At 41.2% G+C, this 26705-nt stretch overlaps 1 protein-coding gene across 2 annotated transcripts in view; it reads left to right on the top strand.

Moving 5' to 3' along the window:
• Positions 1-26705, top strand: part of cdh4 (cadherin 4, type 1, R-cadherin (retinal)) — a 198391-nt gene that overhangs the window by 153911 nt on the left and 17775 nt on the right. For both annotated transcript variants that reach the window (XM_056735166.1, XM_056735164.1), the window contains 2 exons: positions 6896-7068; positions 18224-18361. In XM_056735166.1, the coding sequence (XP_056591144.1) occupies positions 6896-7068; positions 18224-18361 (311 nt within the window). The remainder of the gene's footprint in view (positions 1-6895; positions 7069-18223; positions 18362-26705) is intronic.

Raw genomic sequence — 26705 nt, 5'->3', positions numbered from 1 at the left:
ATGTGAAGCAATGTGTTTAGCACAGAGATCTATTCTGAAAGGTTGGCTATGGAATTGCTTTCCTTTCATTAATGTTGTGGTGAAGTGTTTACGGATTGGTTAAATAATACAGTAATCCAGCACTTTACAAAAATAATTGTATTCAAGTGTGCTACATGTTTATACAAAAGAAAGTAGACGTCTTTTTTTATTTGTGTAGGCCTACTTCTCAACTCTTAAAATTACACATAGATATGCTTATACTGACAGAAATGTCCGAGTTCATTCAGCTTATATTTCTACTCAATCTTTAGATGGAGACAAAGTATTATTAAGTATTCAAGGTATAGAGAGCGTGGTATTTAGCAGGTTGTGAAGCAAAAACTATTTAAGAAACGTATACTGTATGTGAAGAGCAAGGGCATAAGTTTGATTTGGTCTGCAGAGCCACATTGTCTTTAACGCCGTTTACTTGACTTATTTAAACAATATAATAATTTAACAATGATTAAAAATAGATTTATTTGAAATAGTTTTCTACACTTTTTTTCATTGTTGTCACTCTCATTGTTACATTGTCTATTTATGTGTACAGCAGGATCAGTTTCCTTAGAAATACACCAGAGCTACTTTTTGTATACTTTCGTATTTATGCCTACATTTTTTAAACTACTGTATGTATGAGTGCTTAATAGACCTGTATAACAGTGCAACCTTAATATAATGCACAACAAATAAGGCCGTGTTCAGACTTGACTTCTTTTTTGACAAGAAAAAGTTGGCAAACACCCCGCTTTTTATAATGGTTACAAATAGCAGCCGAACGCCATGACTTTGGAGGCAGCGTCTGTGCACGAAGGCAGCCCAGGAGGGACTCAAGAATGTCAAAGCCAATCCCTTTAGCGACGTGAGCTACGGAGGTGGGACTCAGTGCCGAAAATGAAACCTAACCATGAGGGTCCCACAAACCGCTCTATTTTTCTGGTGCTAAAGAACGGTTGTTACATATTTTTTATTTAAATTAGATTATTACTGGATAAATAAATGCTTGATAAAATAAGGAGTGAGTACAAAACACAAGACACAGATGGACATCACTGGATATATATAAATGTCGATTAATTGTTGGGTCGAAGTTATAGAGACAATTTAACGTTGCCTGAATATTAAATGGACGCCCGTGTTGAAGAGCATTCACTCAATTTGACAAATCAGATTTTTGCACAAGCAAAATACACATCTCTGCTACAAGTGAACACTTAAAGTTTGTTTTTAGAACACACAGCTCTTGTACTATGACATCATAAGTGACATAAGTGCCAACGTTACAACTTACCCTATAAATGGCGTTCATTGTAACAGACGAGGGTTAGTTGGAAAACTTGCTAAAACACAAATAATTCAATATAAATCTGTCAACAAATCTATCATCCAGCCATCACTCATCTTACCATCTTTCTTTTACAGATAAATACATATGGATAGATTTATGAGTACATGCTGCACAGTTATAAACAAAAAATTTAAATTGTCGAATACTCTCGCTAATATTGTCATTTCAGTTATGATTTCGATTAATGGAATTTACAGTTGTTTTCATCTTATCGTTTTCTATACATTTTCACACATAGGGATTAATTGTAACACTGTGTTACAACAAACCCTGCTGTGTGAAAATTGTTTCGAAGCCTAGTGAAAAACAGCCAAGTGAGAAATCGAAGAAAAAAAACATCACAAGAAATTTACTTCCATGCTGCAAAACACACTTTGTCCAATATGTCCATAGTTAAACACATCAAACTTTTCAAAAAATGATAGTTGACTGACTGACAACAAGAGAAGAAGGCCAAAAGCACAACTCGGTCCCCTATACTTTTGTAAACTGAAAAGTGTCCCAAGTATATAGAAACATACTAAATAAAGAAATGTCCTACAGCATAAACACAAAATATGTTAAATAGCAGAACACAAACAATGTGTTAAAAATTAACAAATCTTTTTTTCTGCAAAGAAAAGCATGCATTAATAAAAAAACTGGAACCCAAATTAACATCACTGTTCCTATTTGCAATGCTAACCCACAATGCAAACACATATCTCCTATTGCCCCTTATGATGACAGTATGTTGACTTGTCCTAAAATAGTTCTTATTTTGGTCTGGAACTTGTTTTTCTTTGGTGGAAAAGGGTGTCAACCCCAAACTAGTTCTGTTTCTTGATGATTACGATATCATTACCTTTATTAACATTACAATTGATTCATTTGGCAGACGCTTTAATCTAAACGATTTTCAAGAAGAACAGCATATACTGTAAACATTTGTCAACACGCTAAGCAGTATTTCTCCTTGAGGTCCCATATGAAGATGCTTGTTGTGAATGCTCCTCTATGCTCTTTCAACTGCTCATGTTGTGTCCCAAAGTTGAAGTCAAGAGTTGAAGTCAGAGCTGGGTCCATGAGCTCCAAAAGCATGGTCTGTCAAACATCTGTAACAATTCTGCCCAAACATCTCGCCTCTAAGTAAAAAACGTCTTTATTTAGTTGAGCTCTCCTCAATGAAACTTTGTTCTCGCAGGAATTCATAAACAAAGAGAAAAAAGAGGAGCACAATATTTTCTGTTTCCCTTCAGTAGAGCGTGGTTCTGTTCTGCGCCAAACAAGCACTCTAAATTATCCATGGAAAACGGAGGCATTACAGACTGTGCTATTATCCCACCGCTGTCCGTGCAGACATGTGAATTAAAAACATTGCGTCCCCAGAATTCAAGCTCAACTCCAGTCCCGAGGCGGACCTCGTGAGACTGCGGTTAATCTCATTGCCTTGAAAAATGGCAGTGCCAATATTTTGCCCGGTGATCTTCAGCGATCACAAGGATTTTATCACTGCAGATGTTTTGTATATTTTAAAAGTGAACGTTGAAGGAACATGTTTATCGGTTTTACTCGCCAAGGGAAGCTTAAACCAAACAGATGCTCGAATCAGAGTGTCTCTGAAGTATAACAGGGGATTTTTTTTATCAGCCGCTGCACCACGGGCCGCGTTCAAAGAGGAGCATGCAGGGAGGTGTCCTTATCACCAGCCACAGATGTATGTGAACTTATCAGATCAAGTCAGAAGAGAAATCCAGGTTTAAATGATACATTACTGATTTTGGTGCCAGCAGAATACCTACTCGGAGGTGTAGACAAACAAAGTAATTGTGTTCCTTGTTGCCCAAACACAAGTAATCACCCAATTACAGTGTATTTAGAAGACTGATCCAATTTAAGTTTAATCCAATTCGGCTGTGTTTCAGAAGTGGATCAAATTGAATATAGTTTAATGTGAATCCAGCATTTTCTCATTTTTCTGAAATGCGAGTAAACAACGACAGATTTTTTTGGATGAACTGTCCCTTTAAGGCTATGACAGAATGACATTCTACATGATTGTTTTTTTCATACGCATGCTCATCTTTAAACCATTTTGTCTGTTGTTTTAGATTTGACTGGCCTCCGAAACAACTTTAACCAGCTAACTTGGCTGTGCTTTCTGTTTGTGTGCTTAAATAAATAATGAAATAAGACATGTTCGCAGTCTGTGGCAGAAAAAAACAAGCCCCAGCAAGTCCAGCCTTAAAAATTTCTTATTCACACTCTTAGCCGGCTTGTCTGGTAAGGACTTTGCTATCAGTGGCTGATAGGACGACACTCGACGTTCAGTCTCAGACGCCCGGCCATGGGGGTTAATTAGGCCCTGACGTCCGTGCACGGGAGAGGAGAAACTAAGCAGAGAGAGGAGAGAGGAATGTTTCAATCAGTTTAATGGTCTTAAAGTAGGCGTCTGCCTCGGGCTCTTTTTGCTGGAAAAGTCATTTGCCTCTTCATGGCCCTCAAAGGACTCCATATGGCTACGGCCCTGACAAAACAGATTTGCTTTGAAAGCCGCACCATTGAGGGTGGTGTAAGACGGCAGAGCGTAATCTGTAGTATAAAACGAAATAAAAACAGTTTAAAGGACTAGTTAAGTCTGGCTTGGTGCTTGTCTCGTATAGACAGCCAAGTTTTGAGAGCTTTTATGTTGCCTTTTTCACTGTAAGCATGTTGGGGTGTAGCTGAGAAATATGTGTGAGCAAACATGTGGTCGCTGGGATATTGGCAGTTGTGTTTTGGGTTTGTTATATTTTCGATAATTTTCAAGTTTTGGTTATAATTTCATTTCATTTTTTGTTTGTGTGTTTCAATGCTTTAACATATTGTACAGTAGCACCACATGTTTACTGAAATGGCACCATGCCTAAAATAATAAAAATATGTTTCAAATGAAAAATGAATGTATGTGTTAAAGGTCTATGTGTATGAAAATTAGCGGCATCTAGTGGTAAGATTGTGAACTGCAACCAACGGTTCACTTCGACCCTCCCCCCCTCCCTTTCGAACTGGGGAGGGGGGTTAGATGATGTAGTATTGTTTTTGTTTCTTTCCAGACAGAGATAACATATTTACGCGCTCTGTAGAGCAGTTTGTCTGTTTAGGTCTACTGTAGAAACAACATTGTTGGGACCCGCGGTGTATGTAGATAGAAACATCACGCTTCATTATGTAAGGTCCTTATGCACCTCTGAAGACATAGTTATGTATAATATATTCCATTTATGTCAATAGATCTTCTTAAAAAATTACACACTGGACTTTTGACAATAAAAAAGCTATTCGTTTTCCTAGTGTAACATGTAGCTACCACAGTTTTTTGTCATCTCCAGGGCATTTATAATTGAGAACATGTTCTGGAGCTGAATTACCAAACCGTGGTACATGGTATAGATCATTTTCATTCATTTAATTAATACAAAATATCAAAATTCAATATAACTAATGTATTTCTCTGTAATTTTGTTTCTGTTCTTATTGAATAACATTAGATTTCTATTTATAGTTTAAGCTTAGCGTTTTGTTTACGATAATGTTTTCTACCGGCTAGATTTAATCTTTGGGATAGTTTCAATTATAACAGAATAACCTTGGGCTGTGTCCTCTTGTTTGCGATGACATGCATTAGAAAGGATTGATTGCATCCGACAACCTTAAAATGGAACAAAAAATATCTTTGTGATTCCAGAAGCTTTAACAACGCCGGCGCTGCAAGGGTGGGTTTCCATTCCCAGACTGGTTATGTTAAACTTGTTAAATCTAATGACTCCCCAATTTCTTATATACCTGTGAAAGAGAGAGTCTTCCAACCAGCGTGCGTCTAAATGAAAGGAGGAATTTTGAGCTTCAGTGGTTTAAGTCGAAAAGCAATTACGGCATTGAATTAGTTTTCAAATTAAAAAGCAATTGAAAAGGCCCAGGGGTTAACCGTTTCCTGCGCGGTCATCTCTCTCACTTTTACACATAAAGAGCATTTAATCCCGTTGCACAATGGCACTCATTGAAAATTGAAAACGACAGAGTTGACATGCAACTCTCTTGTCCTTTTTATTCCTGTCCATGTGCTCGCGCTCTCTGTCTCAATCCCTGGTTCTTCAAAAATTGATGTAGCCCCGTCAGAAAGGGGCTTAATTGTTTTTTTTCTCCCTTAGTTCGTTTCTTCCTTTTCCCTGTTCTCGTGGGGTGCAGTGACAGATTCAGCTTTGAAACTTAATGAACTTTGAAATAGAACCCTCAGCCACATTTATCCCCTCGTAGGTGTGTTGTCACAGAAATGATGACACTATCTCCATACAATTACAGCGGGGCCGGAGAAACCCACGAGCACGTGGGTGCCGCCCTCCTCCACCGCCCTGCCAGGCCGGCGTTCTCGCCCACCATTAATATTAAATGACAGTAGTGACGGAAACGCAGGAGCAACAGAATGACATTAACACAGAATGACAGGGTGACATTTTGCCCGCTTCGCAACGAGGTTTATCCTCAGTTTCTCTATTTGGAGGCCCCTAATTGCTCACTCACATTTAAGGGGGTGTGAAACAGGCGCTCAGAAATCGATAAACATGTTTTTGGGACTAAAGGCCATATGGCTCATCGTCTGTCACCTGACGCCGCACACATTCACTTCACACTCAAAATGTTCTGGCTGAAATAGTTGTTTTTATTCACATGACCAGAGGTTAAATTGGTTCTGGCACCTTCAATTCAAAAACATTATTGGCACGATGTTTGAAGTTCATTCCAGTTCATATATGCTCCAGTTTTTGATTCATCGCACACATTTTGTGTGAAGTGAGTTTGCTTGCTCAAATGAATAGTTAATGTGCTTTGTTTTTTATTTCCTTTTTCTGTGCTTTCTCTAGTCTGTGATGGAGTCTTGTTGAGAAGGTTCTGTCAAGAGAACCAGTTTTGTTTGGTTTATTAAAAATGTTTCATTAAAACAAAAAACATAAGCTTTAGTCATAATTGTAAATGTATATACAGTATGTCCATCTAGTTCTTTTTATTTTATTTTATAGTAACTCAAAGGGTTTAGCATTGGGGGACTGTCATACCCTGTATATTGCTTAGGACGTCAGAATCAGCAGCAGATTTTAAGGTTCTGGTGATTTAGAACAAATAAAGGTGAGAGTGGGGACTTTTAAAGCTGGCGCAGCTATAGCAAAGCAATGGGATAATAAAACTGATGGAGTTGACGAAGGAGAGAAATGCAGACGGCGCCTCATTACTGAAAAGATTCTGTAAGGAAAGCAGAATCGGGGATAAGCAAGCGGAGAAGATAAAACTCAGGTGTGAGAAACCGTGGGATTAGATGTGATGTTTGGACATCGCTCAGGCAAAGCGAGCGGCAGACAAAGTTTGGATCGCTGATTAAATAGCTCCGCTTTGTGTGTGCGTTGGTTCTTGGAACCCCAGACAAACAAGCACAGCTGTTGTGCAACTCGAGCGCGATTATGCATGCATGAGCGTTTTGATTTACGCTTGTTTTCCCTTCCTCCTCTGTAGGCACTTCTGTAATGCAAGTAACGGCCTTTGACGCCGACGACAGCACCACGGCGAACGGGCTCGTGCACTACCGCATCCTCAGCCAGACGCCGCACATCCCCATTCCCAATATGTTCACCATCAACGGAGCCACCGGAGAAATCAGCACCATCGCAGCAGGCATTGACCGTGAGGTCAGTGATGTCACTTCCTCTCGATGTACATGCGAAATTTGTTTACGGAAACCCTCATCAGACACGATGATATTTCCGTTCTTGCAGAGATCTGCTTAATTTGTTTGGAGTGCTCATCTATTAATAGATTTGCGTGTTTGTGTGTGTGTTTACACCTTGCTTTCATAAAGAACGCCTGGCTTTGTTTCTCCCCGGGCGTCTGGCGTAATTAGTCCTCAGCTATGATGTGTTTGAGAATACTTGGTGTGTGCGGCCTCCGTCTCTCGTAGATGGCGTTCAGAGGAGACTCTCTTGAACTATAACAAACAGTGTTTTTAGAATCAACTTAATGATCAGCCTGTCCTTTGAGCTGTCTGTAACCTTTTCAAGCTGAAGAGCAGCTATCTGCCCACGTCTGCCCCTCCCAAAACGCAACACACGACAACAGCGCCAGCTTTTATGGCTAGTTGATTGAGAAAATCATTGTTGATTATTCATTTGCATACCATTTGTCCTACAGTATGATGCATGCGAGATTAGTGTCAAATTGACAAAGCAAAACACATTGACTGTAGTGTGTCTGGATGCAGAGGTGGACACTAGTACTTAAGTACTTTTACTCTCAAGTACACTTTGAAGTATTTGTACTTTAACACGATGTTCTGACTTTGGAAAAATACAAATTTTCCCTAAAATGAAAATATTGTCATCATTTACTCGCCCTCTTGTCACTTTAAACCTGTGTGACTTTTTCTTTCACAGAACACAAAACAAGATGTTTTGAAGCTGGTAACCGAACAGCGCCGGCACCCATTCACTTCTATTATACGGACACAAAAACAATGCAAGTGAATGGGTGCCAGTTAACAACATTCTTCAAAATATCTTCTTTTGTGTTCTGCAGAAGTAAGAAAGTCATACAGATTTGAAAGGGTGAGTAAATGATGACAGAATTTGTTTTGTTGGGTTAACTATCACTTTAATACTTAAGTATATTAAAAATCTAGTATCTTCTTTTACTGAATTAGTTTTTGCTAATAAAAATTACTTCAGTAAAAGTCAGAAATACTGGATGACATACCACATGTCCAGTGATAAGGGGAATATATCAGAACAAAGGTGACGTGGCTTCTTTAGTGCCTACACCATATACAGTCAGCTTTTTAGGCAATATTGCACACACTTATGTGTTATTGAAAAAGAGGTTTGCAATAGTTATTTTATGCATTTGGCAGATGCTTTTATCCACTTTGTCAACTTTTCATATGTGTCGAATTTATACAAATGTGGATTCAGCTTGTGTTTTATCCCTGTCCCTTATTACACAATAGAGACATTTGCATCCTCATGAGTTTTGTTATAGTTAATATATCAACCCCACCTTGAATTCAATCATCTGATCTCTGTGGTCTCTACCGGCTGATTAACAATGCGGTCGACTTCATTTTCAGTACATGCATGCCCTCAGATCCCCACTCAAATGAACTCGGTGGGTCATGGGAACAGCTTACCCATAACTCATCGGAGTCTTAGAGCCTGACCCTTCCCACCAGACGTGTCCTCATCTTTAACCTCTCCAATAATCCCTCCTCCTCTATCTCTCTATCTATTCGTTTTTCTTGCTTCCTCACTTTCTCACAAACACAGGCACGCACGTCCTTAACCTCCCTCTGCTCCACTAATGAGGAGGGTCATTCAGAGGTCCATTCAATTTATCCCAGAATGCTTAAGCGGACCTGCGGGGAAGTCTTTCAACCTCTCCCTTTTCACTGCGTCCTACGTGATCACTTGCTTTCCCATCATTGAATCTGGTCTCGTTCTCATTAGCATCATAATTAAATATAGCAAGATTTTCTTTGTCAAGTAAGTTGTAGCGACAGACTGCACTTCTCTGTATTAAAGAAAATATCCATTATGAAGTTCTGAGTATATATTAACATTTCTGCATTTGCCAGATGGTTTTATTCAAAGAGACTTCATTAGTATTTGTGTTTCCTGTGGATCAAATGCATGAACCTTAACACAATGTTAAAAAAAAACTGAACTTTAGATTGGTTGAGCTTTCTTTGAAAATGGTTATAAAAGACTATAACTCCTGTGGATACATTTTCTATAATGTAAATGCACCAGGTTATTACCAGTGGTAAATTGTTTGGCCAACTTAAACAGCATTATGATTATAAACTATATTACTTGGTGAATGAATTGTTTGTTCTAAATATTGTTTATTTTAAGGAATTGTGTTTTTATTATATTGCTGTTGTCTCATTTTCTACTGTATGAAATTAATAAGCTGGAAGCAATAGGCCCGTTTCACTATGACGTAACTTAACTTCTGACTTTTCGCAAAGCAGTATCATAATATCCGTCTTGCAACAAACAAGGAATAGAAGAAGAAGAACGTCCGTTTTGCCGTTGCGCTGGAATTTAACAACAGGGAACAAAAAACCTGAAAGAACACGTATTCAGGTACTTATCCTAGCAACTTTGCTAACACAAAAAGAATACAACAAAAAAACAACTGTGCAAGGGAATTGGTAAAGTCCATCCTGAGGCGCTAGCGGAAGTAATGCTACAGTCCTTCGCGGAAAAACAGAATGTGCGTGACGTCATGTGAAAAGGGCCTATAAGTGATTGTTAAGGGATAGTTCACAAAAAAATGAAAATTGTGTCTTCAATTACTCGCCCTTAGAGTGTTGCAAACATTTCTTTGTTCTTCTAAAAACAAAGAAAGCTATTTGGAAGAATGTTACTAACCAAATAGATCTCACTATATAACCAAATTGACTCCCATAGTATTTATTTACCCCTTAACTCCCACTATGAGAGTAAACGGGGGATGAAATCTGTTTGGTTACTGGCATCCTTCAAAATGTCTTGTTTTGTGTTCTGCAGTAGAAAAAAGTCATTTGAAAATAACCATAACCGAGAGCAATATATACGTTTCGGTTCTGGAAACAGTTCTGGTGCGACACGTGGCCAAGCACTGAGAGCGTCCTTGCACTGCAGTTTCCCATAAAGGGTGTCACATTCCAAACTGAAATGATGCGCAGCCTCTTAACTTAACGTATAGTTTCCCAAGATGCGCTGCGTTGCATCTTTAACATGTGAACACCTTGGTTCCCATAACTATACACGCACTCGTGTCTTTGACATATGTGCACATTGTTCCGTCTGACTGCACACGTACCGGCAGCGAACAGCTCCCTTCGCCTCTAAGTTACATTATATTTGACACATCTTGTGATTAAAGTGCTAGTTCGCCCAAAAATTTTTAATTCTGTCATCATTTACTCTGTCATCAGAACAAAGTCATTTATAAAGATATGAATATGAGGGTGCGTAAATGATGACAGAATTTTCATTTTTGGGTTGAACTAGCTGAACCACTAAACAAATAGACTGGCATTGTTATGCAAGTATGAGGATTATTTAGTGTTCTGGCCATTTCAAAAATGAAAAGTGAACAAGTTTTTTAGCATTCAAGAGACTATTCCCAGATAGCAAAAATCATGTGGCCCAGATCTGGCCCAGACCCTTCATAATTTACCCTTTAGCACAAAAAGTTAGCCTGACTTTGAGTTAAACCAAAATAATTGATTTAAAATTCTAGGTTTAGATAGAAATGCCTTAATTTTACAGGTCATCCATTACTGTAGTTTTACCATGGTAAAACAAGTCATCAAAACAAGCATTCTTGTGCTACCGTCATTATAATAAATCCTTTGGCATCTTGTTTCATTTGGCACATAATAATCCATACCCTTTGTGCCACTTCGGATGACACTCCTGTCATGTCAAGATTTTCTATTTTCTCTCCAATTTGTCTATACCCGGAGCCATGTCTGCTAATCCAATGACTAAAACAAACTGGCTGAGATGGTCTCTACAGGAGAGTGAATGTGGGTCGTAGTGCCGACTGCAGGCAGGTGATCTGTCCTCCTCTCAGGAGTGGCGTGAGCCTCTCATTAATCTAACGCAGTGATTGTGCTCTCTTCCACCTGTGCTCTTCAATTAGAACTAGGACACACTTGTGTGTTTACAAACCTACAACGCAAATGGAACAGCTGGAAGATTTTCAACATCGTATTCCACGACGGTGAGAGGAACGATTCGCCCTAAAATGAAATTCTGTCATCATTTATATACACTCATGTCACTCCACATGCCAGAGGCAAATTTGAGTGAATAAAGACTTACGTTTTTGTCTTTGCCACACATAAACCCGTCATATTGCTTCTGAAGATATGAATTATAGCACGTCGTTTGGATTAGTTTTATAGTGCTTTTTTATATTTTTGGGAACTTGACAGTAATAATCATCCTCCACTTCTATCGTAGGAAAAAAAGAGTATAATGCATTACTCTATATAAAAAATATTATAGTGTATGTATGAGTTATACTGTTATATAAGCTTTATATAAAAGTTATGTATAATTTACTATAGTTAACTGAAGTAAAATCTCTGGACACTATAGACGCTTTCATCAGACGTGTGCGCTTGGTCCGAAGTTCACCTATTTCATTTATATTAATATTAATATTTAATAATTGTATTAAATTAAATTAAAACTACTCAACAGTTATAGATTTTTGCAAAGGTCTGTACTGCAAGTTGAGTTTGGGCCAACTTTTGCTTATGTTGTTGCAGCCGTTGATATACCGTCTTTAGCATTTTGGCACCTTACTTAAGTAATTCTGCTATATTATAGTGAAGAATAGTGCAGATTTACAAAAGTTTTGTTTTTAGCTTAATTTTGTTTTAATATTTTTTAAAATTAGTTAAGTTTTAATTTTTTTAGCTATTTTGTTATATGACTTTTTTATGTTGCTGTATAACTTTTATTTATTCATTTTAGTTATTACTAGAATTGTATTGCCTCAATTGATTTCTGAGGCACCATTTCAATGTTTTGTTCAGTTTAAGTTTTTCCAAAAATTTTAATGCCAGTATTTTATTTGATTTAAACTTTTTCAAAGTTTTGATTTTAGTTAACAAAAAATAACCTTGGTATAGTTCTATAATATACAATAGTATACTTAAGTTCAATGTTGTTAATGCTTTTGTTTAATATAGTATTTTGTTCATGTGCGATAAGAGAATGCAATTTTTGGCAAATAATGAGTAAAAATTATGACAGAATTTTCATTTATCTCTTTATTACTATGTCAGGTCGTCCCACATGTTTCCCTCTGGAGGGAAGCTTTTAGAAATGCTTTAATAGAAACTTGATTCTCACTAAGGGTTTGCAAAAGTTTAAACATTCAGTATGAAAACTGTCGGGCATAAATGAATATGTTCCCTCTCAACATTGTCACTGTTGTCACTGGTTTACTCACTAGGAGACTGCTAAATTATTTTAATCCATAAATATGAACAACACACATGCATGTTAACATATTTTAACAAATATATTCTTTCCCCACGTTTTGGTATTATTGCAAATTGTTCCTGTATATTGTAATTTTAGGCTCCCAGCCCGGATAGCAATATTTAAAATAATAAAATACCTAAACTAAATATACTTTCTTTGAATATTTTAAAGTTTCTGACAATCCTCTATCATCAGTGTACATTGCATAGAGAAAAACTTGCAATAAAACCATGTATCTTAATACCTCATATTCTCTTGAATTTTTCCTCTAGTATTATTTTCATTATAATAATGTATGTAAAACTGCTTTGTTACAGTGAAAATTGCGAAAAGCGATATATAAATAAAATGGATTTGAATTAACATTCCTTGGGAGCTTTTATTTCAACATCATGTTGTACACAACAGGGGGCAACGCTCATGCATAGATTCCCGCAGATACATAGGGGAGACGGGCAGCTCGCATCACGCACCCTTATATTTCCCTCTCTGCGTTCGCACCTCTCTTCCGCAGACACACACACATTTTCACATCAGGAGGGTAATCCTCCATCATCAGTACCTGTAGTCTAATTGGAATATTTATGCAGTAATTAGTGGGTTGAAGGAGCCTCATACTGTAGCTGCACTGGTGGGAGTTCGCATTGACTTTAATGTCACACACATCTGATCAGGTCTGAATACCAATTACCCTCTCACACTAAGACCCCGTCACCTCTACACACCTTTTAACCCACTCGCCATCACCTGTCTGATTACAGCAGCTAACAAGCAGCCCCAACCCTTCCACTGCATGTCTTTGACTGTCAGCTTGTCTTATGCTCTTCATAGCGTATGTGTCTGTATGACGAACGTTACAACTTCTTTCCCCGTTTTTCTGGCACTTTATGTCTTCTCTTTCTGCTTTAATTGCGCTGTTTGAATCTTTAATGTCATTCTTAAATGGAGTTGGATGGGTCTTTTGTTTTTTTGAGTTGAGGACAGGCCTTCCTTGGGTTAGGGGTCTCATGTGGTGGATATAGGAATGGAACAGGGCCACTCTTTAATATTGGAAACAAGCAATTCAAGTACAGAGTCATTACTTGTAAATTGTATTTAACATAATTAAAAATGTATTTGTCAACAGAACAAAGAAATTTAAAACAGAACAATTTTCCTACTTGTGAATGGTGGCCAAGAACTGTTACAAGCATTCTTCCAAATCTTTCTTTGTGTTCATCAGAACAAAGAAATGTATACAGATTAAAACTTGAGGGTGAGTAAATGAAGACAGAATGTTCGTCTTTGGGGAAACAATTCCTTCATCCTGATGTAGTTCCAAATCTGTATGACTTTCCTTCTGTAGAACACAAAATAAAATATTTTTAAGAAGGTTGGTAACCAAACAACATTGGAGCCCATTGGGTTCATATAGAAACACAACCACTAAGGCATTTGTCAAAATATCCTCTTATGTTCTCTAGAAGAAATAGTCAAGAGTCATATAGGTTTTAAACTACATTATTGTGGATAAATACTGACATTTATTTTTGTGTGAGCCATTCAATTGATATTCCGTCTTCGTTTAACACGCTGCTTTTTTCAGTAACATTTGATATCAAACAGTAATTGGCAGATTCCCTGCAGTAGTGGATTCTCTGTTACATCAAGTATTTTATTTGATACTTTTAGTCAGATATCTGATTTTATTCATCTGACTGATATCTGATATAAACACGGTGCTGTGTGTTCTACCTACAGCTCTGTGAATCTGTTCGGGCCAGATTGTCCAGGCTGTTGCTTTTCATTACCTGTCTCTTGTCTCTGCCAAAGGCCCTGTGGTGTGGTCTCTGTCTCTGTTTCTCTGTGTGTGTGCCCGCTCTTGCCCAGTTATGTCAGGTCTGGGTTAAAATGTGTCCACTCTGCTGCGCCTGATTAGGGAATCGATCGGCGTGCAATGTATGTGTGTGTTTCCCAGTTGCTGCTAAGGGATCCAAAGCTTCCTGCGGTGCGTGATGAAAAGAATCATAACTTCTGCTTGCACTTTCTTTCCCATCCTCTCCTCTACCATCACATCTAGGTGCCGCGCCTCACCTCCCCTTCATGTCCTCTCCTTCCCTTCCCTCCCAAGAGATTCAGAGGTGAAGTCAGGGCATGCTGGGGCTGTGAAACGCTCCTCGTAACGCTTGACTAGAGCCTTCGGGGGTGAAGCGTGTCTTTGGCTGGGTCTGCTATCGAGTCGCGGAGAGATTCTGCCAGTTGTCCCGAGGTGTAATCATTTCACATTCTCTTCAGGACTGGAAATGTGTTTAAGCTGTTCTCCTGGGGTCACGTTCCGTTCCCTCCAGCCGACGCTGTATGAAAAGTGTGCGAGATTAATTACACACTGATTTGTTCCTCTTGTTCTCCGCACAGCATAACCAGAGGAGACAGTATTGATATTTCATTATGGTGTTAATAAAGGTCAGATGCTATTGAGTTCTCATTAATAGAGCTGAACGGGGCAATATTATCGAGAAGACGCAGGTTTTAATGACTCTCAGCCCGAATCCGCAGTACTCGGAGGGGTTTTAAGTGCTTTAAACGCTCTAAGGAGTCCCTGATCTGCCTCTTAAATGCTGGTTTCTAGGGAGTGCCCCTTTTCACAGAAATAGTCCTGGTTCTCCTATCGAAGCCGGTGCCAGATCTATAGAGAACTGGTCTGTGTTTCCAGTGAGCCACACAGCAGGGTTGAATTTTACTCAGCGCGACTAGCTGGTTTTGATGAGGTTCTCTCATATGAAAAAAACAAAGTCAAAGCAATCAATTCAAGTAGGCACGTCAGATACAGAAGTGCACGGTTTGGTATTATAATGTTGCCACGTTAATGACACTATGCTCTATTAAGCATGAAAACAGCATACACAAATATTGCAGAAATAGTCAATTTTTAATTAGATTGATCTATTTTTATTGATTCTTTTAGATGCATTTACATTATAGGTGCAATCCATCTTGTCATGTGTTCCCCGGGAACTGCAGTATAATTTTCCTTCATATATCCGAAGAGTTTGGTTCTAAACGGAGATATCTTCGTTTTTTCATTTATTTAAAAAATCATGTTTTTTATTATGTTATCGCGTTTTTGTGTGTTTTATTGTGTTAGTTAGCTGTATGTTTTTAGTTACTATTGCTTAAATCAAAACAGACCAACTGAAGTTTGATTGATATTAATTGGAATGCACCATAAAAAAGCATGATTTTGGAAAAAATTTAAAACCAGGTTATCTCATTTTGGAATCAAACTCTTCTTTTGAACATCCTAAAAGAAGCCATGAAAAGGAAGTAACGATCGTATTCTATTCTTTTGACATATCTGATTGAAATGGCTTCTGAAATGAGAGAAAATTTAGGTCGGGACTTGATTTCCCACATCAAGAACTGATTTGATCTTTGGAAGGTGGGTGTTGCTAACAAAATGGATGCATATTTGAATGTGAGTTCCAAGTCAATTGTGAAAGATTATTTATTATTACTTTATTTCCTACCGAACTCACCATCAGCACACTCCCATAAAGAAAGCTCCGCCCTCACGCCCTTCCTTGTGACAGGAAGTGATGAGAAGTCGTTTCAGGAGGGGGGCAATGTTTTTGATTCAATATTTTGAGGGAACGTAAATTAAAAAAATAATAAAATGCACATAAGTCACTTATAAAAACACTACAATATTCCATACTCTAGGTTTTGTCACCGAGCCAGTGAATAAAAGAAAGGAAGGAGGCATCTACCCTTAATGTTTACGTGAGGTTAAATGTAAAACCTACGGTCAATCATGTCCTATAACATTAAAGGGGTCATATGTCACGGCTAAAAAAAATATTATCGCATGTAATGCGATATAAGGTTCAAAAACACATTTTTTTCCACATACCGTGCATGTTTGTATCTCCTCTTTGCCCCGCCTCTCTGAAACGCGTAGATTTTTTACAAAGCTCATCGCTCTGAAAAGCGAGGTGTGCTATGATTGGCCAGTTAACCAGTTTGTAGTGATTGGTCGAATACTGCAAGTGTGTGACGGAAATGTAACGCCTCTTACCATATTTGGAACATCTGATTCAAAGCAATTGTACTCACAGATACGCCCACCTTACTTGCGAATACATTTTGGTGGTCTTTTGATTTTGATTTTTGGTCAAATCATACCACGAACTGACGTAAATTTGTGTGGGTGTGGTTACACGAGGCGTTTCAGTCAGGTCTGGGTGAATATTCGCTTTTAGATAGAATGCATCTTTTGTTCCGACACTTTAGTTTTAGCAATTTTACGTGTCTAATATATGCACGGGTAACTTATAACACACCAAAGACACAGAAAAACACATAGTCGCGCCATATGACCCAAAAAGCTGTCAAAGCAAAGCCATCAATGTTCCTGCAAGCTCCTGTGTGGGTATTCATTGCTTCATATCAGCTTTAACCGTCAGCCGCTTCCCTCCAAGAAACTCATACTCCAGACTGGTCTCAGCGGAACGGTGACTTGTCCTTGACTCCCCCATTTTCTGTCCACAACAAGAGAAGGCTTTCGGCCAAACGGATTAATATGACTGAAGCTGGAAGAGACGGCGCAGGGGCTTTGGCTCAGCTTCAGCTCACTGTCTCCTCCCAGTGTGGACTAACTGGAGTCAGATTCACCCGGGCATGGACAGGGCGCAGTTTCAGATTTGCGCCCGAAGGAATGTAGGCCATGCCTCAACAAACAATCCGTGCGTGTGTCTCTGTTTATGTGTTTCTATCCATCTGTCGCCCTCGCGACCCCCTGCGTTTCATCCGTGATAATAAACAGGCTGGTTTACGTCTTGGTGTGGAGTTGTTTTTGCGTACTGATCATCTGTGTGCGCTACGGTTGTGTGTGTGTGCTTCCATAAATAGCGAGTGACAAAGTATCAAAGTAGAACAAAGCTTACAGTAGCCATGTGTCCTAATTAACTGAAACGCTTGTACACAGACAGACAGACAGACACTGAGACTGTGTATGCTTAGAAAATGTCTGCTTTCAAAGTCTTTGTTCGGATACTTTATTTGGCTTAGATATCACCCGTACCAAATCTCTAAACAATAAACACCAACCTAGAAAGCAAACAAAGGAATCTAGTGTTCGTTTCTAAGTCAGAAATATTGTGGGGGAACCGCAAGTACTTAAAGTGATAGTTCAACCAGAAATGAAAATTCTGTCATCATTTACTCACCCTCTTGTCATTTCAAGCCTGTATGACTTCCTTTCCTCCGCAGAACACACAAAAAGATATTTTGAAGAATGCTGTTAACCGGCACCCATTGACTTGCATTGGTTTTATGTCCATACAATAGAAGTTATTCGGTGCCGGTCCTGTTCGGATTCCAACATTCTTTTAAAATATCTTATTTTGTGATCTGAGGAATAAAGGAAGTCATATGGGATTGAAATGACAAGAGGGTGAGTAAATGATGACAGAATTTTCATTTTAGGGTGAACTTTCACTCTAAAAGCAAGAAAGGATTTGAAACCTGACAGAAATCTTATGACTATTGGAGAAAAAAAGTCCACCCCTAAACCTAACATCACTGCGGTGAATCATGCTAAGATTATATGAATTGATACGAATGAGCTATCTTGTCAAATGCTTACAAACTGTGTTGTAATATAAATAGTTTTTGGACACAGTACCACTTCCCATACCTGTTTTTTTAATAGCATAGTATTTTTTGAGTACCATCTCAGTATACAGTAGTCCATGGCTTGAGATTCATGTTAAGCAAATGTGTTTCCCTTCATCTTGTTGAAATCTCTTCTGTGTCTTTCCAGAAAGTGTCACAGTACAGCGTCATTGTCCAGGCCACAGATATGGAGGGCAGTTTGAACTTCGGTCTGTCCAACACAGCCACCGCCCTCATTTCCATCACAGACATCAACGACAACCCTCCCGAGCTCGATGCTAAAACGGTAAGTGTCCTGCAGCGCCAAACGTCCTGGGTTTCCCAACCTGTTCTGTTTTGTGTTCACATACAGACCCATTAGTAAAGCTTAAGCATTCCTTCATCAACACCAGACCAGAAATGTGTGTCTTTTAAATTAAGATGTATGAAATTACGTCATTTTAACAAGACGTTAATGGAATGATCATTAGAGCAGCAGAAAACATAAAAGGCAGGCAAACATGTTACATTTCATTATTGAAGATGTTTCTGGGAATTCTAGAAGGGAATGAGATGGAGTGAAATGAAGGGTGGAGGTCTCTCTGTCTTACTCTCTCTCTCTCTCTCTCTCTTGTCATTGTGCTAGATATGCCCTTTAGGTGTATATAGAGGCTCTACAGGCATCTGGCTTGAATCCCCCATTCATATTCTCTTTTTCCTCCATATCCTCCATCTCCGGTTTTCTTCATCTCTGTATCCTCACACCTTTGTCTCTGCCTACTCTTACCGGCGTTTGTTTCTGTCTGCCTTCATATCTCCATCCTTATTTTTCTAGTTAAGTAGAGACCTCCTTTGCTCAATCATTCTCTCTGGTTTTCAATGTCTGTCTCTCTCTCCCATTCCATTTATTTCCTGCTATCTGCCGTGCCTCTTTTATCTCTCCCTCACAGCACTCATCTATGGTGCCCTTGCGTACTTTCTCTCATTAAGTAATAACCTCGGGCCTCTTCCTCGCTGTCTGATGCTGAAACATTCAGAATTATTTTGCACTTTTTTTTCTACCTGTTGTATTTATTAGAAGGCCAAGCGATACTTAGTGAATTAGTATGACAGCTATTGTCTGGCATCAGACGGCCGTGCTCTTCATTTTAATTGACGTCAGATTATTTTCAGACGTTGAGTCAGAAGACTAGAGGTTTCTGGACAGGTCTGGCTGTTGGTGGGTTGTTTGAGATCCGATGAGCTGAATGCTTGCAGTTTTTTATTGTGTGACCTGAGCCCTATTCAATGTGAAGCCTTTGCCACCCACAGTAGGAGACTTCAAAGGTTTACAGGATGTAGGGTTTTAAAAAAAAGGAATCGTTCAGTGCTTAACTTTAAAAGCGGCATATAAAAAGGTGCTTTATATATATTTCCTATAAAATTCATGTAAAAATGGCAAAACAATCATTTATTCGTAAATAATTGTTACTGTTATGTGAACAATTTGGTGTTCAGTCATGTAATATCCCGCTATTAATTCATGAATTAATGACAAAATGGTTTTATGTATTATGTATGCATCAATTATACTATATACGTTTATTAACAATATTTTAATGTTTTAATATGATATAATTTACATTTACATTACATTTGTAATATAATATATATCGTACTAAAATATATAATTTTTAATGATATTTTGAACTCGTTTTCAGTCATGTAATAGGCCAATGCCACTATTAATTAAAGAATTAATGACAAAATGGTCTAGTATAGTGAGCAAATTGTGTATTATACATCAATTATATTTATTATATATACATAATACTATGTACTATTTTGCTAAATTAATGATAAAAAAGTCTTAAAGGACCCATTGGATGAAAGTCTTTTTTTTCTGTGTTCAAGTGCTTTAATGGGGTCCCTGGTGCATCTAGCAACCCAGAAAATGTGAAAAACAAGATCCCAGTAACTGTGTTTTGGTAAGCCTTTTTCTGTGAGAAATTGAGCCGTTCAGATTTCGCTCCTGATGTGACGTAGACGCAGGCTCTTGATATAATATTACCGCCCCTTAATCTACACAATTCCAACCACGGCACTACCGCCATTGTTGTTTTCACAAGCGACAGCGGTGAACATGACACCATGGCTAAATTTCCTGGACAACATGCAATGTTGCTGCCAAGAGTCCTAACCTCGGTAGAGACAGATGTTGATTTATTTTATTTATAGTGGAATAGGTAAAAACCTGCTTTTGTTTGCGCGAATCACTTCAAGCTGGAGTGCTTTACCAAGCAGGGATTAACTTCAAACTTGTTCCTCAAGAGGGATCGAGACCAATTGAACGAGACAAAGCTGCCGATGTTAATAATATTCATACTCAGTCTGGAACTGACGTACATGTACCATATATAGGAGGATAACGTTAGCATACGATAGCGAAGGGAGCTAAGTCACTCACGGGCTAAATAGAACATTGAAAGCCTCTGTTAAACTTACTCTATATTTTGATTTAGATTTTAGTTGTATGTATTTTAATACATTATGTGCGTTATGTAATGAACAAGGGCAAACACTGTGGTTAGTTTCGTTTTAAACGTCTCAAATCATTTCTCCTTAGGCTGACGTTGTGTGTGTAACATTATAATTTGTCAATGACAAGCAATAAAATCTACGTAATTCTGCTGAGATCTGCAGGTGCCCATTCCATGTATTTTAGGCAAGCACATGCACACCGTGAGCGCTGTTTGCTGCGACAAATTTCGTCTCCGGACGATTGATTTGAGACGTTTAAAACGAAACTAACCGCAGAGGAGTTCAGGAAACATAATTTAGCTAAACCATTGCAATGGCAGTACTACACATGTGTTGTGTTGACACACTGGACGGAAGGGGGTGGGGCGGTCTGTAACTCATTATAATTTAAAGAGACATGCACCAAAACGGGTTGCTGTGAGCATGGCAAGGGTTTTGTTTACACAGCCATTGAGTGTTTTTAAGCAAAATATGTTCCAGACATTTCATGAAGACCCTAATAAATCATATCAACTTGTTGAAAGTGCTCATTTAATGAGTCCTTTAATATTGCGATCCAATTATGTATTATATACACATCTGTCATACTGTATATATTTCATCATACATTGCTGGCATTTATGAGATTCGGTCCAGCCTGAAAGAGAATTGGGTGGAAACATGCAGAGAGATAAAGATAGGCCTCCATCCATCTTTTCTTGACACTTCCCCTAAGTAATACACACTTTTCTCAGCCGTGTGCTTCAACCTCTTGTTTGAATGAGCAGAAGGGAAAAAGTGCAAAACTGAAAGCGAGACTAAAATGAAATGAACTCATTGCTCACCCGCCCACTTAATTGCTCTTGATATTCGAAAACTTCTTAAGTTTCAAAAGTATGCGCACGCAGCTCCACCCACAAGCGCGCGCATCAGTGTCCATCACAGCGTTCTTAATTATACAGAGCAACAGAAGAACGACTCTGCAATACGGTTGTCTCGTCGTAGCTCAGTGTGTATGACAGGTCCTAACAGAGCAAGTTAACCCAGATGACACCAGCAATTAAGTTCCACACTCCAGCGCATGGTCTCACACCCGATAACAAACACTTGTGTCACATATCACTGAGCAGAGAGAAAATTAGCCACAACTGGTTTATGGAGGGCTTGAGCGACCTGACACTTCTGAGGGTTTGTTGATTCAGTCAGCAATTTGCAAGGTGCTGATTCCATCTTTATGAAATGGAACTGAAAGAAAGAAGTAGAAATGGAAAGAAAGAGAGAAAGAAAGAAAGCCTTGAAATCATTCTGGAGTGCAGACAGCTAATTGACTTGTTCATAACCGTCTAAGTTTGTTACTACAGGCGTTTGCTAGATAAACTCAAATACACATTTCATTAAAATACAGCTTTTATGTCTCAAACAGGGAATGTCAACATTGAAATAAACTTCTTGCAGACACATTATGGATTTGGGCCGTAGTATTGGGGTTGTGCTTCCAATTGCATTTTGTGGCAAACATGGACACACTAATGCAGACACACACGCCGTCATTCAAGCGGAATGTGTGAGTTATGTGCTAGAACTAATTTGTTTTGTTTGTCATCCTCTCTCTCTCTCTCTCTCTCTCTTTCCCCTACTCTCTCTATTCAGCTATCCCTCACTCTCTCTCTTTTCCTCTATCCCCCCTCTCTCTCTCTCTCTCTCTCTCTCTTTCCCCACTCTCTCTCTCTCTCTCTCTCACTCTAGTCCTCTCGCTCTCTCTCTATTCCTCTATCCCTCTCTCTCTATATATTCCTCTATCCCTCTCTCTCGCTTTTCCTCTATCCCTCTCTCTCTCTCTCTCTCTCTCTCTCTCTCTCTTTCCCCACTCTCTCTCTCTCTCTCTCTCTCTCTCTCACTCTAGTCCTCTCTCTCTCTCTCTCTCTCTCTCTCTATTCCTCTATCCCTCTCTCTCTATATATTCCTTTATCCCTCTCTCTCTCTTTTCCTTTATCCCTCTCTCTCTCTTTTCCTCTATCTCTCTCTCTCTCTCTCTCTCTCTCTCTTTTCCTCTATCCATCTCTCTCTCTTTCCCTCTATCCCCTCTCTCTCTCTCTCTCTCTCTCTTTCCCCCACGCTCTCTCTCTCTCTCTCTCTCTCTCTCTATCTCTGTCTTTCCCCCACGCTCTCTCTCTCTCTGTTCCTCTATCCCTCTCTCTCTCTTTACCTCTATCCTTCTCCCTCTCTCTCTCTCTAGATTCAAGATTCAAGATTCAAAGGAGCTTTATTGGCATGATAAAAGAAAATTTACATTGCCAAAGCACAAGATTAAATATAAACATGCAGAAATACAGATTAAGATAAAAAATAAGATAGAATAAAATTAAAAGTCTATAAGTAAAAATCGTCTTGGTTACGTATGTAACCTCAGTTCCCTGATGGAGGGAACGAGACGTTGTGTCGAGAACGACAGATGGGGTTCGCCCTTGAGAACCAATCAACTCTGACTACTATAGAAAAGGCCAATGAAATTTGGCGAATGCAATTTGCATGCCGGGCTCCGCCCCCGGAAATCCGGTATAAAAGGAGGCCGGCGTGCAGCATTCACTTACCTTTGTTCTGAAGAGCCTGAGACCTCTCAAACTGCAGCAGAATACGATACGTGTTCGTGGCATAAGGGACACAACGTCTCGTTCCCTCCATCAGGGAACTGAGGTTACATACGTAACCAAGACGTTCCCTTTCTGTCGGTCTCTCGACGTTGTGTCGAGAACGACAGATGGGGTTGCCTATGGAAAACGCCACAACGCTGTATCGCGTCACAATCTCTAGCGAAGCGACGGTAACAAGCCTGGGCGTGTCATCTCGAAGCTTTCGTGAGACTGTAACCTTCCAGTGTGGTGGTCGGGGGGTTCCAGAGCTTTCTTGGAGAAAGATGGGTACAGCCCTGACCGGTAACTTTCACGGACGTGGCCTTAGCTCTCTATAGGCGAGAGGCCGTCCAGATCAGTTTACACCGGGTAAGCGCAACTCTTAATCAGAGAAGCGCTACAGAGGCCACCTCCTACCCGTGGGGAGGAATATGGTGGATATAGGTATGGTCTCGTCCTTGGAGGAGAACGCATGGAACGTGCGGACTGAGTAGTTAACCGCGAGGTGGAGGCCCACCTGGGGAAGCTCATGGGTTACCAGGAGTGGGAACCATTCTCATGAGGATACATCAGACGGAACAGCCCACGGAGGGGGTGTTACAGACGTCCGGTAGCACTAGGTCCGGTTAGAGCTATCTGTGATAGCTCACATGGTATCCCGGCCTAAGGGGGAAGGCTGCTCTGCCCAGCCAGCCCCCAGGGGGTGCTTGTTTGGTGATGGATGGAATGCCTATTCTTAACCAGTGTCTGGGTAAGAAGGGAGGCTGGTGAGGTACCAGTTTCTTAGCGATGTGTTCGGGTAAGAAGAAAAGGTAAATAGCACACTGACCCAACCTGTTAGAGGGTGGAAAGGTGCTTTCGCAGGCATACGCCCCCCCGGATGCAAGTCCTACATGTCGCCACGCAGGACGTGGGCTGACACCGGGTTTACGCGAAGGTTGTTAACCCTTGCGAAGGTGTTTGGGCATAGCCCAACCCGCAGCTCTACAGATGTCTGCTAGAGAGGCGCTTCTGCCAGTGTCCAGGAGGTGGCTAAACTCCGTGTGGAGTGAGCCCTCACTGCCAATGGGCATGGGAGATTCTGAGATCGGAATGCCGTCGTAACGGCGTCCACGACCCAGTGCGCCAGCCTCTGTTTGGAGACAGCCTTCCCCTTCTGCTGTCCTCCAACAGACACGGAGCTGGTCAGAGCTTCAGAGCTCTGCGTGCGGTCCAGTACGTACTGGACACAACACTAATCGGGTTGGGTCTTCCTCCCCTATGGGGAGCGCCTGCAAGTTCAACACTTGGCCCCGGAGGGAGTAGTGGGAACTTCTTGGGCACGCATCCGGGCCTGGGTCTCAAGATAACGTGAGAGTTTCCAGGGCCGAGTTTAAGGCAATCCAGGGACACGGAGGATGCTCGGTGGTCCCCTACCCTCTTGAAGGAAGTGAGCGCCGTCAGGAGGGCCGTCTTACTCTATGAGGAAGATCGGAACCTCCGAGGGGCTCTTTGGGGGGCCCTGAGGCTCCCCAGGACCACTTAGGGTCCCAAGAGGGTATGGAGCGGAGATGAGGCGGATTCCGCCCTCTCGCTGCTTAGGAACCTGGTGACCAGGTCGTGTTGCCCTAGAAACTTTCCACCGACTGAGTCGTGATGAGTGGCAATAGCGACTACATACACTTTCAGTGTGGAAGGGAGATGTTAGTCTCCAGTCTCGTGAGGAGGGGAACACAATCCTGATCAAGCACCTCAGTGGGTCTTTCTCGTTGAGAAAGACACCAGGACGAGAAGAGGCACCGTCTAGAGGCGTGTAACCGCCTAGTAGATGGGGCCCTAGCCTGGGTGATGGTCTCAGCCGTATAGGGGGAGTAGCCATCTTAGGATCTTCTCGTCCCGTCTAGAGACCAGACATGGGTGTTCCAGAGGTCTGATCTGGGATGCCAGAACGTGTCCTTCCCCTGAGAGAGCAGGTCCTCTGTCAGGGGAATGGTTCAGGGGGAGTCGCTGTCCAGAGCATCGGCTCTGAGGCCAAGTGCGGTTAGACCGGTGTGGTGTAACCAATAACACTTGGTGCTCCTGCTCCCTGACCTTGCACAGAGTCTGTACAAGAAGGCTCCTGGGGGGAAGGTGTGCTTCGGCCCATCCCGCGGCCAGCTGTGCGCAAGGATATCCGTGCCGAGGGCAGGGACTATCAAGCGGGCAAATGGTGGTGTTACGGGAGGTGAACAGGTTTTACCTGGGCCTACCCGAACAGCCTCCAAATGAGCTGGACTGCACGGGGGTGGAGTCGCCACTCTCCACGAGGCATAAACTGGCGAGAAAGCACGTCGGCTGTCTAGTTCAGTTTGCCCGGGGTGTGTGGCCTGCAGGGAACGAGTCACCTGTTGACTCCACCGGAGGAGGCGTCGAGCAAGTTGTGTTTAGCTGCTGTGTGCGAACGCCACCCTGACGATCTGTATTCGCTACAGCTATAGTGCTGTCCTCGGAACAGCACGTGCATGTCTCGCACGAGAGGCCGTAGCCTGCTCAGTGCAAGTAGCATAGCCCACAACTCTTGGCAATTGATATGCCAGCGCAGGCGGGGGTTCGTCCAACACCCCACCTGCGTGCCCGTTGCACACTACACCGCACCCCTGCAGGGAGACTTCAGTCGTCACCACGACCTGCCTCATAACCTGCTCAGAGGGACCTGAGTCCGTCGAAAAAGTCATAAAGACTCGGGGTTATGGTGCGTCGGCATCAGGGCGGCATCACCATGCGCCTGCTGCCGGTGTGCCACGCTCTCCTCGGAACTCGACTCTGAAACCAGTGTTGGAGCGGTGTCATGTGCATCAACTCGAGGGGTATTAACCCGCGAGGACGCCATGTGTCCCAGGAGCCTCTGAATTGTTTCAGGGGGACCGCTGTCTGCCTAAAATGTTCATTTCAGACAGTTCAACACTGGTTGGGCACAACTGCGGACAGGTGTGCCGACATGGTGACAGAGCTGAGTTCCATACCGAGAAAGAGGATGCTCTGCACTGGGGAGAGCTTGCCCCTCTCTTGGTTGACCTGGAGTCCCAATCGACCTAGGTGCCGGAGCACCAGGTCCCTTTGTGTACATAACAGATCTCGCGAGTGTGCCAAGATAGGCCAGTCGCTGAGATAGTTTAGTACCCGCTCGCCTTCCTCCTCTCAGGGAGAAAGGGCGGTCAGGGACAGACCGAAAGGGAGGACTCTGTACTGATATGCCCGCCTCTCGCACGCGAACCGTGGGAACGGCCGGTGTCGAGGAGGATCGAGACATGAAAGTAAGCGTCCTTCAGGTCGATTGCCACGAACCAATCCTGACACCTCATAGATGTCAGGACGCGCCTCTGTGTGAGCACCCTGAATGGCAGCTTGTGAAGGTGCTCTGTTCAGGGTACGCAGCCTTTGGGGGCAACCCGCCGTCTTTCTTGGGAACGATGAAGTGCGGGTGGTGACCCACTGAACATCTTGGTTTTGAGGGACGAACTCGATGCCTGTTTTGCCAGAAGGGTGGTGACCTCTACCCGAAGT

Source organism: Triplophysa dalaica, chromosome 21, assembly GCF_015846415.1.
Source record: "Triplophysa dalaica isolate WHDGS20190420 chromosome 21, ASM1584641v1, whole genome shotgun sequence".
Classification (NCBI taxonomy): domain Eukaryota; kingdom Metazoa; phylum Chordata; class Actinopteri; order Cypriniformes; family Nemacheilidae; genus Triplophysa; species Triplophysa dalaica.
This window is presented reverse-complemented; position numbering and strand designations above follow the sequence as displayed.